This window comes from Anser brachyrhynchus, assembly GCF_964034855.1.
Source record: "Anser brachyrhynchus genome assembly, chromosome: 2".
Taxonomy (NCBI): Eukaryota; Metazoa; Chordata; class Aves; order Anseriformes; family Anatidae; genus Anser; species Anser brachyrhynchus.
Genome location: NC_137695.1, coordinates 15109148 through 15134223, shown reverse-complemented (window position 1 = coordinate 15134223; position 25076 = coordinate 15109148). Strand labels below are relative to the sequence as shown.

At 41.0% G+C, this 25076-nt stretch overlaps 1 protein-coding gene and 1 long non-coding RNA gene across 13 annotated transcripts in view; one reads left to right on the top strand and one right to left on the bottom strand.

Moving 5' to 3' along the window:
- Nucleotides 1-25076, bottom strand: part of PARD3 (par-3 family cell polarity regulator) — a 445998-nt gene that overhangs the window by 274659 nt on the left and 146263 nt on the right. For all 12 annotated transcript variants that reach the window (XM_080583461.1, XM_080583469.1, XM_080583467.1 and 9 more), the window contains one exon: nt 22434-22614. In XM_080583461.1, the coding sequence (XP_080439587.1) occupies nt 22434-22614 (181 nt within the window). The remainder of the gene's footprint in view (nt 1-22433; nt 22615-25076) is intronic.
- LOC308191229 overlaps nt 22622-25076 on the top strand; it is a 77227-nt gene continuing 74772 nt past the window's right edge. The window contains exon 1 of the long non-coding RNA XR_013947819.1: nt 22622-25022. This is a non-coding gene — a long non-coding RNA (uncharacterized lncRNA). The remainder of the gene's footprint in view (nt 25023-25076) is intronic.

The window sequence follows — 25076 nt, the reverse complement described above, 5'->3', positions numbered from 1 at the left end:
AGCCTCTAGAGACAAGATGATGATAACTTCCACAGAACGTTGAGGCTGTTGCAAACTGACCTGCTACAAAGGTTTTCAATGCTTTTTCTCTTCACATAGAAGAAAATGAGTCAGAGAACAAAAAAATAACTGATGGTGAACTTTGCTACAGACTGCATTAAACCCTAACAGCAATGAATATAAATCAGCACTTCTATTCAAGATTAACAATACAGTGCAAATCAAAAGTAGGCATCTAGAATTAAAAAAGAAAAATATAACAAAAATATAAGCAGTTCCAGGAGGTAAAGACCTACACGCTGTACAACTATGCCATCTTTCCTCAAAGGGTAACTCAGGCGTGCAATACAGGGAGGACTACTGGGAGGATGCAAAATGGTAGAACTACGTGGCCACACGTTACCAGATACAGACCTTTACAGAAACATATTTTCAGACATGACAGCAAAGGAAAAGCGTATATATACCCCTAACTGTCTCTTCATGGCACAGAGCAATGTTTTTCTCTCCTACAGAATCCAGTCCTCTTTTACATAACTATGATATGATTCTGTAAAAGAATTTACAGCATTTCCCAAAGAGAATACCATTTGGTCAAAATCTTTAAAATATATATATATATATATATATATATGTATTTCTTCTTCTCAATTTGTATTATTATTATTTTCCCAAGCTGATACTTCTGTTATGAGTTATCTCCCCTTCACTTAAAAACCTATCTTTCCTTTCATGTGTCACATACAATTACAGCATTTCCCATGGTCATAACCATTGCTCGGTGCTAAGGAATACACAACTTCACCTCTGCCTTCTCTTAACTCTCTGTTGGCGTTCATTTTTGTAAATATTATTCTGGTCTTAACCTGTTCAGAAAACACCCATACAAATGTAGAAATGTCATCATGTCTGGAAGAATTGATGACATTAAAAAGAAAGCAACCAATCCATCAAAAAAGTCTTATATAGCAGAAGAGACAAAAATCCTTACCTACTTAATATCACTTTAATTTTCTTCTAGTAGAACCTAAGTTTTCAGTTTTCCCTTCCATGCCTGCTCAATGACTATAAAATTTAAAAACAAGAAAACATCAACCTGCCACAGATATTTTAATAATGAGGTGATGTTAAATCCTTATCTTGAAAGGCCTGTAAAATAACAGTCTTCTTTCTTTCTCTAGTATTCTTTCTTCTTACTTTTGAATACTAAGATCCAGGGAGGAAAAAAAATGATTGCACCTTGAAACTCAATTTACTTAGACACTGACTTTTAAAGCTAATTAGGGAAAGATCTTTAAAACTGAAATTAAAATTTAATTATGTACACTCTTTCCATCTCCTTTCTCTGGGCTTTTTTCTAAAATGCAAATGTCTTTGCATGCCAAAAGAAAAGACAAAAATGTCAGATCTTACAAATGCTCTACTCATCTCTGTCAAAAATTACGTTTTAGTATGTTTTAATGAGCTGCAGTCTCAGTTTTTTGGGTACATTCATTGTGGATTTCTTTAAATTGTTCTGGATTACCTTTTCACCCATTTTCACACCATTGCTGCAGATCTAGGAAAAATGCACTTACAGCCCCCAAGATGTTACAAATTATTGCCAAATTCTGTTCATTACTTCTTCAAGCACTTGTGTGAGAGTAGAAGTATTGTAGTCAACTTTACTTCTGCTGACATCAGTGAACAACCCTACACAATAAGATTCTGACTGATTTTTAGTTATAGTTATTTTCTATTGAAGGTACTGGGGTTTTGCATCTTCATTCAAAACTCATTTTGTGGTGCAGACAAGGGTGTGCAGAGACGGGAGCAAATTCCTAGCTAGTTTGAGTTGATAATGCCAAGAAGGTTGGCAGGTATTATTCTTGCCACAGCTTTGAAAAATCCCCTAAAACTGAGTGCTAAAATTTCCCATCACATAATACAATGATGGGAAAACTGTGTATTGCTCGTGGTATAAGTGCTTGTGGTAGGCTTGGAAAGGCTCACTTAGAGGAGGAAGTCTGCAAATTTTTCCTGGAGAAAAGGAAAAAATAGAGATGCAACAACAGGATTTAGATTGTAACTTGAAGAACTCAATTAGGAAGAACCAAGAATGATAATAATGTGTATACTACACATTATGGTTCTTTCGTTAGCGAGTTTCAACCAGAGAAAACCTGCTGTGGTCGCCCCCGTGCCATCGCCTCCTCCGTCTGGTCCCCAGGTCACCGCTGTGCTTTTATGTGAGGAGTGAAAGGGGTGGGCAGAAAGTGCCGCTGCGCCGCAGCGCAAGGTATTAGGGGTTCAAAACTACCTGTCAGCTTCTTTAGTCTGTATCCATTTCTGACTTCCTCTTAAATCAAACTTTCAACATCTGTTGCTGACACAGCCTCATACATCACCTCCCGTGTGAGGTGGAAATTCGTATGTGGATCGTGTCCAGGTACCAGAGTTAGGTATTCTTAATTGTAATTCAGCGTGTGTGTGTGTAATTAGCAGGGGACTTCTTGTTACACAAATCCTTACAAAGCTGGAACGGGAATCTCTCCCCCACCTTACTCTCCATCAGAACCTCGTGCAGCACTCTTGCTCCTGATTTATGGAGCTACACGACTTTCCTGTAAAGTCAGCTGTAAAACCATAAAGGTCTGCATGGCCCCGAGGGCTGAGGAGCATCATCGCTGCTCATCAGCAGCACTGCTGGGGCTCCTGCCCTGACCCACACAGCTGGCAAAGGAAATCTTACCCATCAACACTGTCCAGGGCAAACAGCACTGCACACAGCGAGGAATGAAAACCTACAGCATTTCTGCTGGGGCTTAGGTAAAAAGTAAACAAAAACCCTTCTGGATTGGTTAAAAAATTAATTAATTAATTAATTAAATTAAATTAAATATATATAGCCCAGGGTGAGCACGGCCATCTCCGGCCTTGCTTCACTCCAGAGAAGTTCCAAAATTGTCAAAAACCCAGTTAAGGTTATTTAAGACATGAAAATGAACGCTCACATCCAGCTCACAGGCCACTGTGAGGCAGCAGAAGGCAACAGGTTTGGGGTATCAACACCTGGAGGTGGAGCTGAACCTGTGTTGCCCAAAATCCACATAGCTTCATTACAGAAATGTTTTAGACATACTTCTAATTGAAGCATGATAGTTATGACAACCAAAAAAACTTTAATATAATAATTTAGAAGATTTTTTTTGTCAGAAATGATCTGTACATACATTTTCATATCTGCCTGCATAGAGTCTAAAGAAAAAAGAAGGTGTGGGAAGGAATATATTCTACTGCACGCTCCTGAGTTTCTCACATGGCCAAAAAAAAAATACAACTAACTTCTACAACAAGATAGAGCGTACACGGTCCTGAACAACTATTAAAAATGACTAACAGCTTCTGTAATTTTAATGGCACTTGTTCTTGTTTCCGTGACAGAAATATTTACTGGGATTATTAGAAACATGTTGGAACTCAAGAAACGCGCTCTCATTTAAAGTGTTATCAAATCCCTGTGAGTTAATATTTCACTGAGCTCGTTTCTGCTGCTGGTGACCAAGATGAGCAAAAGAGCTAGGAAAAGACCACGTCCTGTCACCCCACACGCTCTGACAAATAATTTTTAGCAGAAGGCTCTTCTGCACATGGGGACTAACACAGCTCAGAGGCAAAGCACAGGGCATGAAGATCTCGAGGTAAGAACTCTATTTTCCATCATTCAGCTACAAGCATCAAGCCGAATCCCCAAAGATGAATCAAGTATTTGCGTGTTTAACGAACGAGATGAAATGCCCCCAGCCCTCATCGGCTTGGGATGCGCAGCAGTGGGGCTGCCGTGCCCACGACACGGGAGGGCAGACAGCACAGCTCTGTGCAAGGAGATGCGATGCTGTCCCTGGTCAGGTGGGTCAGAGGATGGGCTGGGAAGCTGTGAGAGGCAACAGGGGACAACACAAACCTGTTGGCGTCAGAACAAGCTCTTTCCGATTACCTGAGTGGGGAATAAGATGCTCCAGCTATCAGTACAAGGCGCTGAAATCTTCTCATTAGCTCTCAAGGTTAAAGATCACGTTCTGCAAAAACCTCTGGTGCTCCCAGTAGCCAAATAGGGAGTAAGGCAATTTAGACTACACTGGAAGTTGTTAGTTAAATTGTTTAGATAATGCCCACAATGGGACAATAAAATGGAACATCTGCTGCTCTCCAAGGGGTGACGGACCAACAGACATCTTTAATTCTTCTGCCCTACTAGAAGCAGATTATACTAATAAACTGTATCTCCTTCTTTCTTAAAACCAAGCTTAATGAGTGGTAGGAGACCCAGCTGCTGCTTGAAGTTGAACAACCCTACCTGTATTTATATGTACTTCACCAAACCCCTCACAACTTCAGGGAGCCTGAATCGGTCTCTTCTGGAAATGCAGAAAACCCACCACCCCTTTAGCAACGTTTCCCCCTCCTCCCTTTTACAGCCCTGGAAGCACGTGGTTACACTGCATGCCTAATTACGCAGCTCTCGCTTCTTTTTTTATGTCACATTCCTAAGGCTGAAGAGAGTCAAAATTATTCCTAAAAGTTCAAAACTAAGAATAAGCAAATAAGAAGAAGCTCAGCTGAGTTCAAAAAGAAATCTCGCTACATGAAAGACGGTTTGTGAATTTTTGGATCAATGACTTTTCAGGCTTACCGTTGCCAATTTTCATCACCATTTGTGATTGGTTCTAGCCCAGAGATGAAGATCGGCTTTCTTAGTGGAGATACAGTTTTAGCCAGAACTAACAGAAGATATTTACTGCAATACTATGGTACGTACATCATGCCAGAATTTGTCAGGCTCCCAGCAGCTAACTTTTCCAAGCTGTCTCCACACCACCAGCCTCACTCCTTGTATCATTCTATAATGCGCTACTACAGTTTGGGATTATCTTCACAGAGAAAGGGGACATAAGGCAGGCGCATTTTATTTTACAATTATTACTAAGAAATGATTATGAATATTACTAATTTTATACTATTAAGCATTTTTCATTCTTCAAAGGTGGTTAATGAGGTTTTTATTGTTCTGCAACCCAAAATGCATTGATACATTGAGATGAGAAAAGGAGGGGACAGTCACTGTACATGACTTAGTCCTCTTCCACTAGTACGAATAATTGGAGGCCTATGCTTGAACAAGAGGAATCCCATCAGATTCAAAGGAAAATTAATAGCCCAGGACAGGATACCCAGAAAACACACTGCCAGTAGCTTGCTGGACAAAAGTAGTCTGCAAAGCCACTCCAACACATTGCATTTTCCACAGAGCAGAAGAAAAATGCTGTTACAACTGATCTGCCACCTGCACCCAGTTAAGTGCCTCGTGCTCCTCCTACAATGCACCACTCTCTCCAAGGCATCCCTGCAGAAATACAGCATAATGCCTGTCCATGGGCTGGCAACAAAGCTGACAAAAGCTCTACAATTCTATGGACAGAAGAGAAACGATGGAAGAAAAAGATCCCCAGCTCATCAGGGCCTTTAGTCCTTGCAAGGTTCGGTAAGGACAGCTGGTACGTGGCTGGGCACCCACCTCCCTGCATGGCAGGCACCCCACAGCATCACAGCAAACAACCTCAGTCTACAAGAAAACATATCCACAAGCGAGACAGGAACACGGAAGGGTCACTATCCATCCAACCGCCACCAGGGTAAGGGAGGAGCTACCTTTCCGCAGGAGAGCACACTAGGCTGCTCATAGATGTCACGGTCAGTAGGTGAAGGACAGCTGCAAGAGCACCGTGGTGACCAGGCAGGATTCCCCTACCCAGCATGTAGCTGCACACCTGCAAGATGCTGCTGCTACAACCAAAAGTAAAAATCGCTGTTATTTTTTCTTTTTTTTTTTTAAGTTCTCCACAAAGGCTCTGTGAAATGCAATTCAGTTATTTTCCACTCCTTAAAGGAAGATGGTTATCTTGCATAACCACAAAAAGAAAGCCACAGGAGAAAAGAGCCATCTCCTGTACTGATGCAGTTATTTTTTTAACCCACCTGAGAACGATGGATTTTACGGAACAATTCTCAGTATCTTTTTTTTTCCTTACATTAGAATTTAGAAAGCTTTCTGGTGCTACAACCTCCCTAGCATATTGATTTTTCAGTCCATGTATCCTTATGAGGTTTGTACACAGCACCTGGACTCTCACAGCATACACGAGGGGAAGATGCACAGATGACTGCGAGTAGAACATCTACAGGCTCACAGATCATCAGCTGCTCTGCAGCGTGCAGCAAGGAGTCTGTGTGCTTCTAGCAGGAAAGTTTTTTGAAGCCCTTAGATCAAAATCTGAAAGTCACTGTAAGAAACTGTTCACAAATATTTTGCCAAACTACAGTATTTTTACATTACACGTGGTGCTTCTGACTAAAAAATATTTTATTGTTTAATAAAAGTAGCTATATTGAATTTCATGTAAAACATCTGAGAGCAGAGAAATAGATTATTGTTTAGTTACCTAATATTTATGTAATCTCTGAGGGCAGAGGCAGGCATTTTAACAACTATGAGAGCTAGCATATTTAATATTCCATATCAGATGTCAAAAAATGTATCATTTAAAACAGTATCTATAACACTAGCTCATCACTACAAATAAAAAAGGTTATTTAAAACAGAGAACCCTATAACCACTCATGCAGATGTTTTTTAAGTCCACTACAGAATAAAAGTAAATCTGCATTCATACAGATACCCATTGCATTTAGTTGGCATTTTTACCTGAATATGAAGCATAGTCACTTAAACTAAAAATATTTGTCACATGTTTTTTGAAACTAAATAGCTTTTGAGAGTAAGTTCATTGCCTTGTGTTTCTTCTCTGGAATTTGTAAAGCTACTTAAAAAGTTATTAATTCATAACATAGTTCAAGTTTGTGCCTCAGAAGGGCTTGGATTTGTTTATTTTTAAAACATTTGAAAATACTTCCAAAGTATGTCCAACACCCTTTGTCTTAGACTGAAAGTTCAAATTTAGGAGCAGAGAAAACAAATCGATTGGTCACATAACACAAGTACAAAATGCAGACTTTTTCAAAAAATTTAAAAAGGGGAGCCAGGACTAAGCACGTATGGGAAATCACATCTATAGCGGAGGGTTGTCCCTGCCTCCCCATAACAGTATTTCTAGGAGAGGTGCTCATCCTCAGCAGGAAAAAGCCAACAGCTGGCAAGGCTGCTCATGGAGGAAGGGCTCTCAGACGCAGGTCCAGTTTTTATCATTTCTAAGCTCTTGGAATCTAAGCATCATTGTACTTTTTGTGTGATTACTATGGCACTTCTAACGAAGGGCAGACTAAAACAAAGCAAACAGGTATATTTGCATTTTTCTGAGATTAACAAAACCCTTTGTCCAAAGCAAACTGCCTCACACGTTCCTCTGAAACACTTGGGCAATCCCAAAAACAACTCCTGGACTCGATGCACTGATCGAGGCTTGTCATTTCTGTTGTTTCCATACTGGTGGAGAGAAAAGCAATTAGACACCTCTGTGAGCTTTGCGCCCCACAGCAGCAGCACCGCAGCAGAGCTGGAAGCAGTTACAGTGAAAGGAACAGGAGCCAACACCCTAACCCTAACCCTAACCCAATCCCACATGCAGATGTCCTCAGCCCCCACTCGTGGTTGGTACAGGGGCAGCACTGGGAAGTTGGTCCCGTTGTCCCACTAATGTCAGGAGAGGCAGAGAGATGCTGCTCAGCGCTTCCAAAACCCGCAGCTGGGGACCTAGCCCACCCCACTGGGTCTCCGAATCCCACAGACAACCACGTCAAACAATCTCTTTTTCATTTTACAGCAGATGGAAACAGAAGACCTGGACATCGTACACTTCAAATTACTAGCCTGTGGGACTCATCTGGAGATTACGAAAGAAATGAAAGCTTAATCTGCAAAAATATAGTATTAAGTTCTTTAGCAAAATATACTTTTGCAAATCTTGCTACCATGAAAAAACAACCTTCCCAAACCCACATGGGAGGATAAAAGTCTTTGCATGAACAAAACATGTGAAAAAAAAATCTTGGATCAAAATTCACTCAGCAGCATGAGGCTGAAAAAAATTTCTCCTGATTTACTACACGGCAGTTTGCTTGTCTAGCCTTTCCAAACAGCAATATAACATTAGTGCGAGGACAGTGAGAGGGAAAATTGCTGCCTAAGTGGCAGGTTTGTCATTGTTTGACAATTCTAAAGAGTTCACTAGAAACTTCTGAAAGGAGCATCTCTAATTCCCTGAAATTACTGATAATCTGCCAAGTGAATGGAGAACAATTATGAAGAAAATTGAATGCTTCCAAACGCCAATTTGCTGTATATCCTGAATTAATATTGCATAAGTATTTTGGGTCTTTTTCTGTAAAAGCAAAGGAATAAAAACCTAGGTCTACAGGCATTTCTGCATGGCTTTTCTCACAGAATTTTATATCATCATCATTTTTGCATTTTGTAACAATACTTAGCATTTATGTGGTGCTTTACATTTTTAACCTATTTTTCTATTTGAAAAAAAATAACATTATCTGTAAGGTAAACTAGCTCTTATGCATTGGTGGTTCAACAATAAGCAGTCATGCCACAAGAGTACAAAGCCCTCAGCACAGACAGAGATATTATAAGCTGGTTTTCCACCAGATAAGTCGAGCCACACTTGCGAAACACCATTTCAGGCATTGTCACTGCTACAGCTACGCCAGCAGTTGGCCACCGAGTACTGTAAGGAGGAGAAATACTCTGGGAAGAAAGGGCTCAAGATGTCCATTTTTTAGCTGAGCCAAGCCAGATCAGTCGCTGTTGATGGGCCAAGAACGTGTAAAACATCGATGCAGGGTGTTTGGCAGCCTGGTTTTTGGGGCATTGGCTCCGTCTCCAGTCAGTCTGACAGGAGGCCGGGACCAGGCCACGCCACTGTGAAGGAACCAGGTGCTGCTGCACAGCCGCGGGCTGCACGAAGGAGGAACCAAACCAAAACGCAAATGCAAAAATAACGTAAAGTGAATTGTCTCCCTTTTCTCCTTAAAGTAATAAAACACCAACACCACCAACAGAACTACTAGCTCTCCGCCTACAAACAACCCGGGGCATGGGTGGAAGTGAAAGAAGGTTGCTGGCTGTCTTGCAGGAGGAAAGGGGATTAAAACCACACAGGCAGAGAAGGGAAACGGGATGAGAAGACCACAGAACTGGCTGGAGCAGGCAGGGTAATCACGGGAAGGGAGTGCAGCTGGAGAAACTGCAACAACAAAAAAAAAAAAAGAAAACGTAAGAAAATAAATAAGGAAGAATGTTAAATGAGAAAAGCACAAGGCCAAGTATGCAAAGAATGGTTCACCTCACACACTGCAGCACCACGGCAAGTCTCCGAACAAGCCTCACAACTCAAATCCCGAAGACACCCTGTGATCATCTTGTCAAACACCTATATAAGCCCAGGTACGCTGTGCAATAATGTCTGCATTTAGTCTTTAACTTCTGTTGGAAATACAGAAAAATATTGACTTTAATTTCAAGACTTCAGGAGACAGAGAATCCATCAAAACCCCAGGACTGTCATTTTTAAAGCTTTGCAATTCACTGAATGTCTGCTGCGTCTGAGACATCCACAGTTTGTGTTTCAGGAAAGGTAATTCAAAATGTCATCATGCACTTACACAAATCTACGATTACACACAATACCATTTTTCATTTTGTGATTAACACTTGAGAAATAACAAAAGTGTAATCATGTGGGATTATCCTTCCTTTTCATTTCTTTTAAGGGTTTGGTTTCTTTTATTTTTTTTCTCTCTGTTTTTGGCACGGACCAGGTCTCAGATTCTAAAGATGGTTCTGCAAAGAGCAAGAAAGGGGCAGAGGGAGGGCAGAAGAAACTGACTCACTTTCTTTCATAGTCATACATCATTTACATGGCTCCTAGACTAATTGTTTATATGGCAAAGCAACATCAAGGAAACAGTTATGTATTTTTATTTGTCCTCAGGGAGATAAGCATTCCTTGCCACTAGCTCCTTTCTGCTTTTCTGATTCATGCTCCTTTGTTCTTCAATTCTTCGTGCCTTCTGTTTTCCTTTCTCTCTGTTTCTGTTCATGGGCTGATATGAATGGAAATTTTCAGTACAGAAATCTAAAATTTTCATTAAGCATCCAGTTAACCAAGCTTCACTGGCTTCTGAAGCTGCAAGTCAGCAGTGGGAAGCAGAGGAAGGAGCATCATGTCACCTGCCAGCCTTCCCAAAGGTTACACCCAGGTCCCCACACACTGGGCACCTCCCGTTCTGCAGCTTGCTGACTACAGAGAGCACAGAGCACAAGAAGAGCCTTAATAAGTAGCCCTACCACTGCCATTGCCTTACTTTTCATTGTTAAAAATGATCCTTCATGTGTCTTACAGTAAATGACAGAAAAAAAAAAGTGGAAAAAAAATAAGTCAGGAAATACAATTTATATTGCAATACAGGTGAAAAAAATAATCACAGCTAAAATGAAACAAATATTTTTTTTTCTGGTCAAGATGGAAGCAAAACTTGGAAGTTAAGCACATCTATCCGTGAGTGAAAAGGATCTTTCTAAAGCTGTGACTTTAAGATCAAGAACCTTTTCCACAGTAAGATTAAGCCAACGTGACGTTTTCTTTACATGCAACACGTGCCACCCCCAAGTTAAAAAAAAAAAAAAAGACAAGTATGGCTTTCCTTACAAAAGCCACCACTTTCTGATAAAGCATAAGATGCATTACTGGATTTAATTATTTACTAAACTTACTAAGTTCTACAAAAAAACATGGCCCATGAAATACCTTCCTCCCACAGAGGTCTGAAATTTTGCATCTCTCAGAGTGAATTCTAACTATGCACCAATCTTATCTGCTTTCATACAGAAAACACTGAAAATCTCCTGTCCTAGAACTCCAAGACATCTGCCAGAATGGGAGGTTTAAAGTAGAGGAAAACACAACCTCAATACCTCAATTTGCAAGGACTCAGTGCCTGGTAAACACGATTTGATTTTCAGAAAAGCCTTGAAAAGCACATGTACTCAGAAAATGTTTTAAACATCTGCTGAATCTTGGGGGTGGGGGCGTGGGGGGGATTGCAAACCAATAACACGAGAACAAATTAAAAATACTTCACTAAAAATATTTTTGACCCTTCGTAAAACATTCTGACTTTGAAAACGAAAAATGTAAATGAATGGAACAAAATCCTAGCCCTGTGAGAATTACGAAACTGAAGCCCGTACATGGCACATATAGCACGGCACAGATTGCTTGGTGTGAGTGAAGCTGATGTACTGCCTCGAGGGTTTGAGGAGTAATTGAATATTCATCGCAGTCCTTAACAGGAATCCCGTGCGCAGAATGCACGTCCACAAAATAATTCTGGTAAAACGCAGGGCAAACAAACTTGTTTGTACACCAGCAGGCATGCAGACATACCAATAAATATTAGTGCTACAGCAACCTGCCTTAAATCTCATTTAATACAAATAAATAAATAACTGGTATGTGTTTGGCTGTGCTTTCCAAACACGCTTTCCAAGAGCCACACAGCAAGCTTGGGCCAGGTGAAAGGAGCAGCTTTCGCACAGGTCGCCCCCAAACTCACAGCTGGCAACCCCAGGAACACGACTGCTCGCTCCCTGCCTCACCAAGGACATAATTTTTTTGGTGCTCATCATCTGTGGGCTTTCTGGGTTTGCTCACGGCCGCGCACTGCTGCACAGATGAACTGTCAACAGGCACACAGGGTAAACTCGCTAACACAAGAAATACGCAGACCAAGCTGCAATAAAGAAACGCCTGTACACATTCTCGGCGGCGGATTCACTGAGGTTTTTTCACCCCTCGCTCTTCTGAGGCAGGCTTCCAACAGTTCACTTCCCCTGCCCTCTGCTTACTGGGGACTCGGGGTCCCCAACCCCACCGCCCACACCACTGGTCCCTGCCCGAGCGTGCCCAGACACCCTCCTGCAGCAGCACCGGGAACTGGTTTCTCCCCGCCCTTCACGGGCAGAAGAAATAAAAAATACTTCTTTCAGTACAGTGCTGCCTTTTAAACAGCACAGCACAGAGCTATGGGAAAGCAGGATTATGGGAAGACTTTGTCCACTTATGTTTTATTACTTTGAAGGTGAACTTAAAGCAGAGGTAGAGGTAAATCATCTACACGTACAATACTCAGAGAAATATTGCCTACTGTGTCAAACTAGAGCAGTAACTTTATACACCTACTTAAGGGATATTTCTCACGGATAAATGTCACGCAGTTCATTTGAAAAAGCAGTTCCATAATTTTTTCACTGCAGCACTCCTAGCAAGCCCTTCATTTTTATTTATTTTTCCATGAGCCAAGAGCCTAACTAAAATTTTAAATAAAACATCAAGAGACTTCACTATGCAAGACCCTTCAGATGGAAATCATCGTGAGAGTCTGGCAGTGCTCGACCTCAAATCCCTGTGTCATCTAATGAAGGTCTTAAAGATCAGAGCTTAAAATGGATTGGAATAGAAGAAGCTAACGTCAGTTTTCTATTTGGTGGAGAAAGCTTTCATAGCCAGAAAACATTTCTGAGATTTTGGTGCCAAAATCCCAAGAGCAGAGAGACAAACAGAGGACCTATCAAAAACCACTGAGAGATTGACTTACACATCGCACAGGGCTGGTTAACAAGATGCGTGCAGCTATTCATGCTCCAGCTTATCAGAAACCGGTAAACAATTTCATTCTTCTATAATGTACTAAAAACGAACCGCTTGCATTGGTTCAAACATCATTTCGCTTGAAACAGTCTCGGTAGCTGTTGCTCACCGTTACCCTCATTCTCCCTGCGGACCCGCAAAGGCATTTTGTTCAATAGCCTGTATTGCAGGGATGGCTTCCCTCCCCAGCTGCCCACCGAGAGGCTGGGCGTACCGAGAGCCTTCCTCTCCCCAGCACACGCCCGCAGCAGCGGCACCGCCAGGGCAGCCACAAAGCGCCGACGCTGCGAGGTGCGCTGGGGAACGTGGTGCAGAGACACTTGGCTACACAGACCGGCAAAGACACCGACGTCCTTCAGTGCTCATTAACCCCACGTCATGCTTGTTCCTCCAGGTCTGGGCTGACTTGCAGGGCCACGTGGCGTTACATTACACTCCGGGATCTGCCTATTGCAAGAGGAAGCAGAGCTGCCTCTTTACTGAGGTTTACCAACCTGGGAGGGGTACTGCCGAAGTGACTACAGACTGGTTCCAGACCCAAGACGATGACATCTTTGGTTTTACCACAAATTTTCCTAAAAGCTTGTTGAACCCAATTTTGCTCTGAAAAAAAGTTAACGTGACTAGCTGCATTCATGACATTCAACCCAAATATACTTCCTAAGCATAATTATAGCTGTGCAGGAACTTCCTGGAGCCAAGTACAATTGCTCTACAGGTCACATTTTAGAAGCCTCTGGCTTTGCAAAATGCCACTTAGCTTTTCTCTTCTAGAAGTAGAAATGATCACTTTTTAAGGCAACATGGAGAAAGAAATAAAAAAGAAAAAAAAGAAAAATAATAAATAAAACCCCTTTTATTTTCACAGCCTGTGAATCACAAGCAGAATGGGATTCACACTGCTGCAGACACCTATTTCCGAACTGATCACCCCTGTTTCTCCCTGATCAATTGAAACCAGCCAGCGCAGCTCACCTGGGCCATATCCCATCTCATCCTGAAATAAGCTGTAAAATAGCTCGGACAAACACATCCTAAAGGTGTCTGACCTTCCCCAGGGATGAGAAAGAGGACTGCCTTGAGTGTTTAGCTCAGGTGCAGAACGTGAAGTTGTTGATATTCATCCCATCCGCTGTGCCTGCTTTGAATCAGCCGTTGCCCAGCGTTTGCCAAAAGAAGTCCCAGTTTTACTTCCCTCTGTGAACAGTGCTGATGCACAGACAGCTGGATCAAATCCCGTCATTAGGGATAACGTTTTAATGGTTGACCACAAGATTGCTTTCAGAAGCCTAGTCCCCAGGTTGTAGGCACAGTTTCCAGAAGATAACACTTCGTGTGCTTCGTATTGATACCTTTGTACCTCCCTTTACTGCATGCAGGGAAGTAGCAGTACAAAGATTTTGTGTTAACCTAAGCACCATTTTTTGCTTTTGTTTGTAAAAGCCCACACTCCCCAGCTCCCTTCCCATTTATACAACCACTTCCAGTTTCTCCAAATCCATAATTGTTGACAGAATTAATTACCTAAATCCATAACGGAGGAAAGAAATATCGACCCGGACCACAGCCTGAGCTCACATCCACCTCCAACCCCAACAGCCGAGCTCTGGCATCAGCCGGGCCATGAAAGCCACCCTGGGGAGGTGGCCGCAGTGTCTCACAGAGGGGGGGACGAGGGGTCCCTGCCCGCAGAGCAGAGGGGACAGGAGCCGAGCCGCATCTGTCCAGCCGCAGGCAGCGGGCTCCTGCCTCAGCTCGGCTCCTCTGGGCTCGTGGGCTTGAGCTGGGCCTGTCGCCTCTGCAGCATCCAGCGGTTCTGGGGGCCCACATCTCCGTGGGAAAGTTCTTCTAGATTTAGGCTGGATTCTCACCCTAAATACTTAATCTGCCCCTGACATGAACCCAATGCATTTCTGAAGCTGGAGCTCATCTTATTTACACAGTTTGTTTCAGATTTACAACAAGAGACGGGTGGGAGAAGGAACAAATTTGATCTTTTTAAAGTATGAAATCAAGCAGTAAATTAATGGAGAGTTATTTCTCATCCACTCCTTCATTTCTGTATCATCGTTCAGTCCTATTCAGACCATGAGAGTAAATAAAATACAAACTAAAAACAAGCCTATTCAACGAGCAGCCATCTGTCACTGTTTCATCCCCCTCAAAAGCACATGTCAAAAGACACAGAATTGAATGCAACTTCCTCCTAGTAACCAGCAAGAGATGGTCTGTCTCCAAAACATGTCCCCATCTGAAAAAAAGACCATGTGAGTTCACGTGCTGCAAATGCAATCGAGAGAGGAACAAGAAGATTCCTTGTGAATGTACAGAAAAACCAAGCAACAACGCTCTCAACGAAGCATAAATTCAGTGTAATTAAGGATATACTTTAAGTATAATATCTTACAGCCTTGGGCGTGTGGTCAGAAATATAACCCACATGCCGCTTTGTTTTCAGCGGGGGGCGAGTGCTGCTGTTGCGCTGAAGATTGTTGCCCGGGCCTCAGGGCAACCCTGCCGGCAGCAAGGCACGGAGCCCCCAGCAGCGCAGAGCTCTTCACCAGCCCTCCAACACCCCTTCAATAAGGTCATCCCACTTAGGACTAAGTGAATCATTAAGCACATTTGACAAACTCTGCATCCTCTCCCTGTTGGCAAATTGTCTGCGAGTAATTCATGTCAGCATTGCACCCCCACAGAGACTAATGCTGGTGCCTCAAAGCAAAGCAAAATGAGACCTGGACACCCGTCACTCTTGAGGACTGGTGGCTCTGGATATTAAGGATGCCTTGAAGCACAGTGTTTATCACATTTTAGAATAAGTAACTATAAATACTATGCTGTTTTTTTTACAAAGAGTTGGATAAATAGGACTGTTACACCTGATCTACACTCCCATGTATAATACACGCATGCACTGCTGAAGTAAAAATAAATAAATAGCAGGATAGTCATCTGTACCATTAAAAGGCATTTCCTACTCACTTCGAATTCATGTTTCTTTAACTTCACTGTGCTCCTTCTTGATTGCTTACATTGAAATAACAACAACTAAAGGAGTAATCAAGAAATTATCTATAGAAAGGGTTATTACGCTTCTTGGTACATGCATGACGACAAATTCTTTCCATAAACAAATAGCTTTATCACAATGGGAACAAACCCATGGTACCAGAATACAATGAACTTCACTGCTACTCTGTGATGTTTGGTTGGAGAAAATGGCACAACATTTTTCTATACATAAAAATGCAGTTTTCTGAGGGGAAAAAGCTACCTTTCATTCAGAGAATGGGGAAAACAAAAACCACCATCACCAACACACATACATTTCGAAACATTCCCGGAATACAGCTGTGATTTCCATAATAGCTTCTTGTTCAAGTGATCATTAAATCTATTTAACATGTCAAATCCAGACTAATATCCAACCTGACTTCTTAAACTATTCAAATTCAATACTTCACATCTTCATAACCCTTCCTTATTATCTGTCTTGTACTATATTCTGTAGCTATGATACACAATACCACCAGGTATCACATACAATACTATGTTTTTATTACTTCCCCTTATCAATACTCAAAGAAAAAAGCTCTCACCATATGGAAAGAAATCTTGAAATGCCCCATGACTACTAAGGTTTCCTTTAGAAAACCCAATGAGTTCTAAAATTCTTTACTATATTGCTTTTGCGATTTTTTTAATCCTAGTAGAAGCTACAGCATTTTGTTTGATGATATACGGAGAAGATTGAAGATATTAAAGGTTAATTTAGAAACTTAAGCAGTTTAAAATCCATTTGTTTTTACAAACGTGTCACGGTCTCATCAAAAACACATGGTTTTTAAACTGTTCGACAATCCCAAATTAACAGCAGAGCACTACGCTTGGAGAAAACACCAACTGGAGATCATTCGAGTCAGAGCTGCGCTGCAGAGAGAACAAATTTAGTCTCATGGAAGAAAGCAGCACCTGGTACTGATTTTTTGATTCAATAACTCTGGCTTTAAAACAATCACTTCCTTGATAGAGCTACGGGGATAATTGTGATAAGAATTCCTGGATGGCGAGAGCACCAGAAGGTGAGGAAACAGACGTTGCTAAAGCTTCTCCTCCAACTCTGACGCATGAGAAACCTTTCTTACTCAGTTGCCAACAGCTCAGCGCAAGCCTCAGTTTTAGCTTCTTTTAATACTATCTGACACCATAAAAGAAATGTCTGAGAAGCTGGCAACGCATTAAAAGTGGGAATGATGGTTATGAAATCTTCAGGGATTCATTCCCATTACTGCACTGGAAGATGGACACCTAACATCTCACAGTGGTTCCAGTGAAGGTTTCTGACTGAGGAAACACCATGGAAAGCTGACCCAAGCTTGTCGGAGCTGGTGGAAAACCTCCCAGTGACTTTAGCAAGCTTTGCCTATAAAACTATAATCTTTCATTATAAACGTGGCTGAATTTGTCTACATTTAGTAAGCAGGTACTTAAAGACAACTCCATCTGATCAAGCTCCAAACATCTGGTTTTTGAAGAACTCATCTTTCTCTTCCTCCCTTTTCTAATCTCTTGCTTCCTTGGTTCTTCAACACTTGAAAATGACTGTGTTTCCATATATAAAGCTGACTCACAGATGAATAAGGAGACAGAGAGATACAGGAATGAAAAGGTTTCTAGTGGCCATATGTAGGAAAGAGTGGTGAAACCATAATCATTTTTGGAACTGGACTAACTACGAACTTACCTCTGCAACTCTTTGACAAGTTACATGCAGAACTCCAATTTCTTAAACGAAGGCACTCAGAAATATTAACAAATTAATTCTTAGAATATGCATTTGGGATTCAATAGATAAATACTTGTGTCAAATCAGAAGTAAAATGAAGTGCAAGCTTTTCAAGTTTAAAGTACTTGAAATTCACACATTTATTTATGCACTCACACCTTTAACTGTTTTGCTTAGTATTTGATTTTTTGAACACTCCAGTTGAGAGATGCTAAGAAAAGACACATATTTGCAAGGGATTCAAGAAGTGGTTGGCCCGTGGTTACAAAACAGCCCAATGGCTTAGCCAGGAACCAGACAGACCTGCTACAGGTGAGTGACTGCCTTCCTGCCTTGCAGCACAGCACATGACGGTGCTTAGCAGTGAGCAGATGTCTCTGAACCATTCCCACAAAGACCCACTTGTTGTAGGAGGTGTAGAAAAAGCTTATTAGGCCTACAGATTACAAAAAATGTTTTTTCTCCAAGAAATGCCAACTGCCTTTCTCTTACTAGACATAAAACAAACAAACAAACAAAAAAGTACATTTGAAGACTTGGATTCTATCAATTTTATCTTAATTAGATAAACCAATCCTTCTGATGCTTGGCTGTAGTCTCAAAAGTACCTTCTCATTGCTGCATTTCATCTCTTTCCAACTGGTTAACAATTTCTCCAAGTCTGGCACCGCCACTGGTCACCCCAGCTTCAGTCTTCCTGCTTGCACCTACTTCAGTGAGCCCACAACAGCATTCGCCTTTGATGGTGGAAGGTAATGCCCAGATGCTCTAGCTCCAGATCCTTCTAGCCCAGATCCTTCTAGCTATCCTGTGCAGTTGCTGTTCACTAGTATTGGCTTGCAAATAATTTTTTCTTTCCAGATGTAGTGACTGTGCATATCTCACTGATTTCAAAAGAGTTTATAAACGTATGTAGTGAAGGCTGAACCGAAACCTTGACACCCAAAGTACTTGAAACACCTTCTTAGCTTTTAATGCAATACTCTGTATTCCAGTCCAGATTTATTAAAATACTGAACAGTCCTCAGCCTAAGAGAGTCCTCAGGGACTATACTTGATATATCCTCCTAATTTGCCATTAAACTACTGAAAACTGCTGAGAGGGCACAGAGAGATGCACAAACTCAAAGGCAAGGAAGGTCACGAACTCTAATATATCAAGTAATTCACAGTGGCAGTCTGCATGCGTGCTCTTACTTGTGGGGAATAAACCTGTTCCCATTGCAGGGCGAGAGCACACATGCACACAGGTGACCTCAGAGCAACAGGCGTGCTGCTGGCTAAACAAAGAAGGGGAAGTGCAGCAAGTTATTTGCTCCTCTGCACTTTCGGCACGTCTTTACGGCCAGCTGCGCGCTCACTGCATAATATTCTCATCTAGACCACTTTTGCCATACTCTCCTTCTGAGAACAGAATATGAAACTGATGTCCAGAGTGCTGCTAAAATACACTTGAGCAAATACACCACCGGAGAGCACCATTTCCAGCTAGCTCTTAGTAATTTCCTAGATTGCTCTGGCCAGCGCTGCACGAGATGCTCAGCCTCCAGCCTTCGGGAGAACCTTACCGGTGGCCGTGTCAGTTCCTCGAAAAACTGGAATTGTCCTTGTTGCAACTTGTGCTTGTTGCCACCAGCCCCGTCACTTTGCCCGTATGAGAACAGTCTAACTTCATCTTCCTGATAGCTTCACCTTCCTGATAGCCTCCCTTTAGATGAAGCTACAGAAAGATCTCCCATCGCCCTTACTCTTCTGTACTCTGAACTGGAAAAAAAACAGTCCTTTCAGACTCTCTTAATATATTTCCCAAATAATGTTTTATGTTTAAATTGCTTATTAACTGTAATACTGAATCATTCAGAGACTTGTAACGTATAATCACACCGAGACCAAGAACTAAGACCACCCTCGGTTATTTGGTAGAGCAAAGTAACTTAAAAGGAGCACTAAACAAAGAGATGGCCCTTTCCACAGTAACTCACGTAGCTGAAAAGGAATTTTATTTACAATATTTAAATGCAGTACTGTGAAACAAACAACTTGGTTCACAGGCAGCGCACCCACTGCTGAACTGTCATTGCCTGACATCCTGTCTTATCTGCCAAATTGCTCATTAGGTTTGGCAATTTTCACCTGCGCCTCGAGTTTATATTTCAGCAGGGAATAAACATCAGTCTGCTTTAACAATCTTCTGCAGCGAGCTTCCAACCTCTTCTCAGAAAGCACGCAGGCACACACAAAAAAACGCCTTGTTTACAGTATGCTTACAGAAAAAAATGCAGCTCAAGGGATGAAATACAACAACGGGAAGTTTAACTTAGGTTACAGAAAAACAATAAAAGGAGAAAGAGATAGATGAGAAGCGTAAACCAAATGCTCGCCTTGATGAACTGCCTTTTCCCAATGCGGAATAACACTGGGGGGTATGGGCCAGCATCATTTTTGTTTCCACATTTAGATGGGAAGATTCAATTTGATACAACCCCCCACGTGCAAAGTCCAGGGTCTGTTTGTGCATGGGAAAAGAGGGAAGCCGGAGGAATATTACTTTTCCAGCTGGACCTGATCTAGCTAACCTTTCCCTTGCTGGTAGAGGAGAGGTGGCGTGATCTCTAAACAAACAAAAGGGCTGGCATGGCAACCAGAACAAAGAGACGAAAATCTCAGCAGGCCCCTGAGCCCCAGCCCGAGCCGCTCGGATCCTGCCTCTGCGCGGGGACCGCCGCCGGCCCCCCGGGTGCAGGTGAGCGGCAGCAGGACGGCACAAAGCCGGGCGGTTGTGCATCGGCTGCCGAGAGACAGAGCCCAGCCTGCGAGCAAAAAGCACCAGAGATGTGAAACAAAATGTCTAAAATGCTATAAACCAATTTCAGGCGGAATACTGTTTTTCATTTGTTAGAAGTAAAATATTCACCGCCAACCCTGCAATTAGCTAGAAAATTACAATAATTACAGCAATTTTGTATCCCATCTCCAATCCAATTAATAGATATATGACCTTGTCAACATGTAATAATCAGGATCTGCATCTACCACAAAACTGGATGGGTTTTATTTGCTGAATAGAACTTACACAGTAAGAAGATAATTATTTGAAATACTGAGAATACCATTTGTATGCTATGCTTCACTTCACAAATTATAAAGGAAATACAATAGGGATATTATTTCCATTTTCAATGTATATTTAAATGAAATTCTTGAAATAGTTGGGTTTAATATGGGATAATATTACTGGACTGGGATTCTAAGGCTGTGGCTTGCAACATTTACAAACAAAATATATCTAATTGTCAACATCCAAAAAAAAAAAGCATTAGCTAGGTAAGAGAACATCTCTGATTTGCAATAACATTTATGACAAATTGTTTCACCCATTTTATTTTTGCAGGATTTTATTAAAAGTGTGAAAAGAGCTGTAATGCTTACCAAGACTTTTAAAACTCTTATGCATTTCTACAGACCTTTGTATTACTGAGTTTCAAAGCACTTTTTGGTCCTTTTAACAATCAGCGAACTGGCTAAGTATTACATGCATTCTCCAGAATGACACCAAAGATAAGTGAGCTGTCCAATATATCACTGAATTTTATCTGTACTATATGTATTTGATGCACCAGCATCGACATACTGAATAATACACCAGATAATCAAACTAAGGAAAAAATGTATGTGTATGTATGTATCTGCTCTAAGCCACCCTGAGTTGCAAACCCAGAAGGACAGCCTTTTGGCTTATGCATAGAAATGAGATGTGCATTTAGCAGTGGTATACTCTAACAACAGCAAAACTAAGGGGCCCTGAAATTCCAGGATTTTCTTTTATTATTATTCTCATCTGCCATTTATCCTTTCCCTAATTTAATTCTGTGTTACAGTGAAACATAGTCATAGCTTGAAATGATACACATTCAAGTGTCTGTAAGCTAACTCTTAAATGTTGTTCCCTTATTTTTTACAGAAAACACTCTGGTACAAAATTCCTCAAACTTTAAATAGAGAGTTGCAACTTTTCCATTTGTGTTTTTACCTGATTACTTAAACACACATTTTATCCATTAAAGGAACACCTACAGAAAAGTAATCTCTTGGGAATTAAAAATCATTGTTTAAAACACGATACTCGCAGAATATCGAAGGACTGACTGATGCTAACTCCTGCTAAAAATTTTCTGGAATGGATTCATTACTTCAAATCCTCAATGAAGGAAATGACAGATAATACAAGAGGGGCATGTCACTTACTCTACTGTTGTCTTCTTTGCATGGAACTCTTAACATCAATGAAAATTACATTGTTATGCCATATGGCCATTTTTCCTTCTTAGTAAGCTGAAATATTCAAAATCCTGCCTAAACGAGAACGGTGATATATAGTTCATACTTCATGATTTTGCAGCAAACTGTCCTCATTTTGAACTAAACAAAATAAAAAGATGTTCCTGGCTATTGTTAATTTTTTTTAGACGAATATCTTTCTCCAACATAGTAAATACATGTATCACAAGGTGTTTTTACAGAAAGGTGACAAGCATAACCTAGCAACATTGACAGGTTCAGTACAAAGTGCTCCTATCTTTAGTTTCTTTTCACCCTTTTCTTCATTTAATGGAATAAAACTGGCAAACTGAACATTACAGCATGCAGCAACTGCATTTGGAAATTTTGCTGTGATTTTCAGTGTTAGGACAATTTTAAACTGGCAGCACAGAGAGAGCTTATTGCTCTAAAAGCAGCTTATAAATAATTTATTAAAGCAGGCTTATTTGCTTACATACAACCGGCATTTATGCAGTTTCTCAATTTTGATCAGCATTCGATAAGGACAGATAATGAATCACATTCCCAGCAGCATGAACGGGTAACAGCACTTGGCATCCTCATAAATTAAGATGAAATACGTCAAGATACGGAGATCATTTACTTACTTGCACGAAGGACTGAAGGGGTGACCTCAATTTCACTCGTAGCTTGGTAGGGCTGAAAGGCCGACGCCGTGTTGGTTCCAAGCTCACTGCCAAAAATCTCGGGGCTTTGCGTGCCTGTCGAGCTGGCGCTGGTGCCATCACCTCCATGGTGGGGGTCTTGCTCATCAAACACAGCTACCAGCTGCAAATGACATTTAATTTACTGTTAGAAAGAAACCTTCAGCAACATCAAAGCGCCATTGTAGATGAGCATTTCATCATTCTTCCCATCAAATAGCAAGAAATGCCTGTCAGCAGTGACTCAAACCAACGCCTAGATCTCAACGTCGGCCCAAGGAAAGGCAGCCATTACTGGCTAGTGCCAAGGGTCAGCAGCTCTGACGTGACACAAAACCCAACACTGCGAGCCACCGAGCGAATGGCACCAAGTCAGGAAAGGCAGAGTCCCACCTTTCCAGCAAACCCCTTCATCTCGCCCAGCAATGCAGAGAGTTACCTGAATGCCAACACCTGAGCACTGGAAGTTATCACTGTCTTCTGATACCTCTACATGCATCATTATTGCAAAGTCAAATCATGAGTGATAATGCAGGTTAATGGAATAAAAATGTACAGTAAGAAATGACGTTAATACACACTGAAAGCTACAAGCAAAATACGTAGCCACCCTAAAGTGTTATAATCACTACAAATTTCTTTTCTTCTATTAATCTGACACCTACTACAAGCTATTAATATGATTCAGTTGTGGGCCTCCCTTGCAAAATTTCATTATCCAAATTTCCAGAAATACTTCTGTTGTTTGCATTCACATTCTCCAAGAAAAGAATAAGAACTGAAGCCTAATTTGAAACTTAGCCAAGTCACTAATTTAATGAAGATTTACTAAACCTGTGTTCACCATGGTGAGGGAAATAGGAAAAACATCATGGTGTTTTTCAGTAAATGTGAGATACTTATTCCACTGTATATGAATGCTTTTATTTGAAACAAATAATTTCTCCCGATTTATCATTAGTGACCTACTGAAAAAGAAAAGGCCAACTCTTATACACATTTAATTTTAGAACTTAATTTTCAAGATGGGTAGAAAAGTCCTATAGATAACAGCATTCTGCAGCCTATAAATTAATCTATAATGTAATATTTGAAAGGCATTTCCAAGAACGCATTACATTCTTCTGTCCAAATTGGTAGGGTAAATGGAGCAAATCAGCTTAAACCTGCGCTGGTCTCTGCAAATTGTTTATTTTGTTATAACAACACTTAAAGCTTCGTATAACCTAAAGGAATCGGAGAGGCCATTTTCTTTTATTTCTTTTTTTCTTTCGGGGAATTTGGCATCACCTCATCCTACTGATTTTAACATTAGTCCCATTACTCTAATCCAACTTACAAAAACATTGCTTTAAAATAAATAAATATTAAAACTGCAACTGGAAGCCCAAGTGGAAATGATTTGGGAATACAGCCTTTGAAGCTACTTTCAGGCATTAACGTTTTTTTAATGAGCAGTTTTGAAATTGCAGAGTAGCAATCTTCTGCCAGTAATTCCAGACCTAATGCAAATTTAGGCTCTGGCATGTGCAAAAGAGAAAGAGCAAACTGGTAACGGGTAGAAGTCAGCGCTCTCTCCAGAGTTATTTGGAAGGTAGGCAGCAGTGTTTTTAACATACAATTCACTATTTTATTTTTGAGAAATCTGTATATAAGATAGCACCAGAAGACAATACCTACAATATCAGTACCTCGATAGTATGAGACAGGCTAATATTCTAACTCATTGAAAAATACCAGTGCTTACACAAACTGAAGCATATTTCTCAAAAGCAACACACTTTACACTCATAACACTTTGACTATCTGTTTTATAACAAGCTAATTACCAATCTCCAGCAACTGAAAATAAATTAATCCAGAAGTGAAAACATGCAAGGTATCAGAACAAAACACAAAGGATGCGCTTAAGAATTCCAAGGATGAAGCATCAAATCTTCTCCTACTTTACTAGGGCATGTATAAAGATAAATCCCCAAATTACATTTCATTCCTTTGAGGCTAATGAAAAAATATCACGGTATGCTGCTGCAAGTATTTTATATATATTAACCACATCAAAATGTATGTGCGTATCAATATATATATATATATGCATGTTCTACCGTAAGTTGCCTCCAGCTTTTTGCCTACTCCAAAAGCTTACAACCTATGACTTCAGAACATCTAAAACTGAATGCTGCTCATCTCAAGCTCAGCTTTTGATCTTGTGTATTTGCACAGGTATTCGCCATTTTGACAGCATCAAACCTTCAAAAGGCTTCGGTTCCAATAAAAAGCCTACCAAGTTGTAACATTTTTGCATAAAGCCTGTAGAGAAACACAAACCTTGTTGGCCTTCTTCAAGTCTAATTAGATAATTCAACACAGGTTTGCAGCAGCTCAGCCGCACTAGTTAGCATGTTGGTTGTAAAAGTTTTACAAGGTACACTCATCCCTAATGATGAGCTGGAAAGTCCTGAGGACTGGAAGACTTAAAATAAATGACAGTGTTGGATTTCCAGAGCTGGGGATACCACTCTTCGGATGACGGTGAGGTTACAGGAAACAAAGGCAGACGGAACATCTCCCACCCTGTTCTTATAC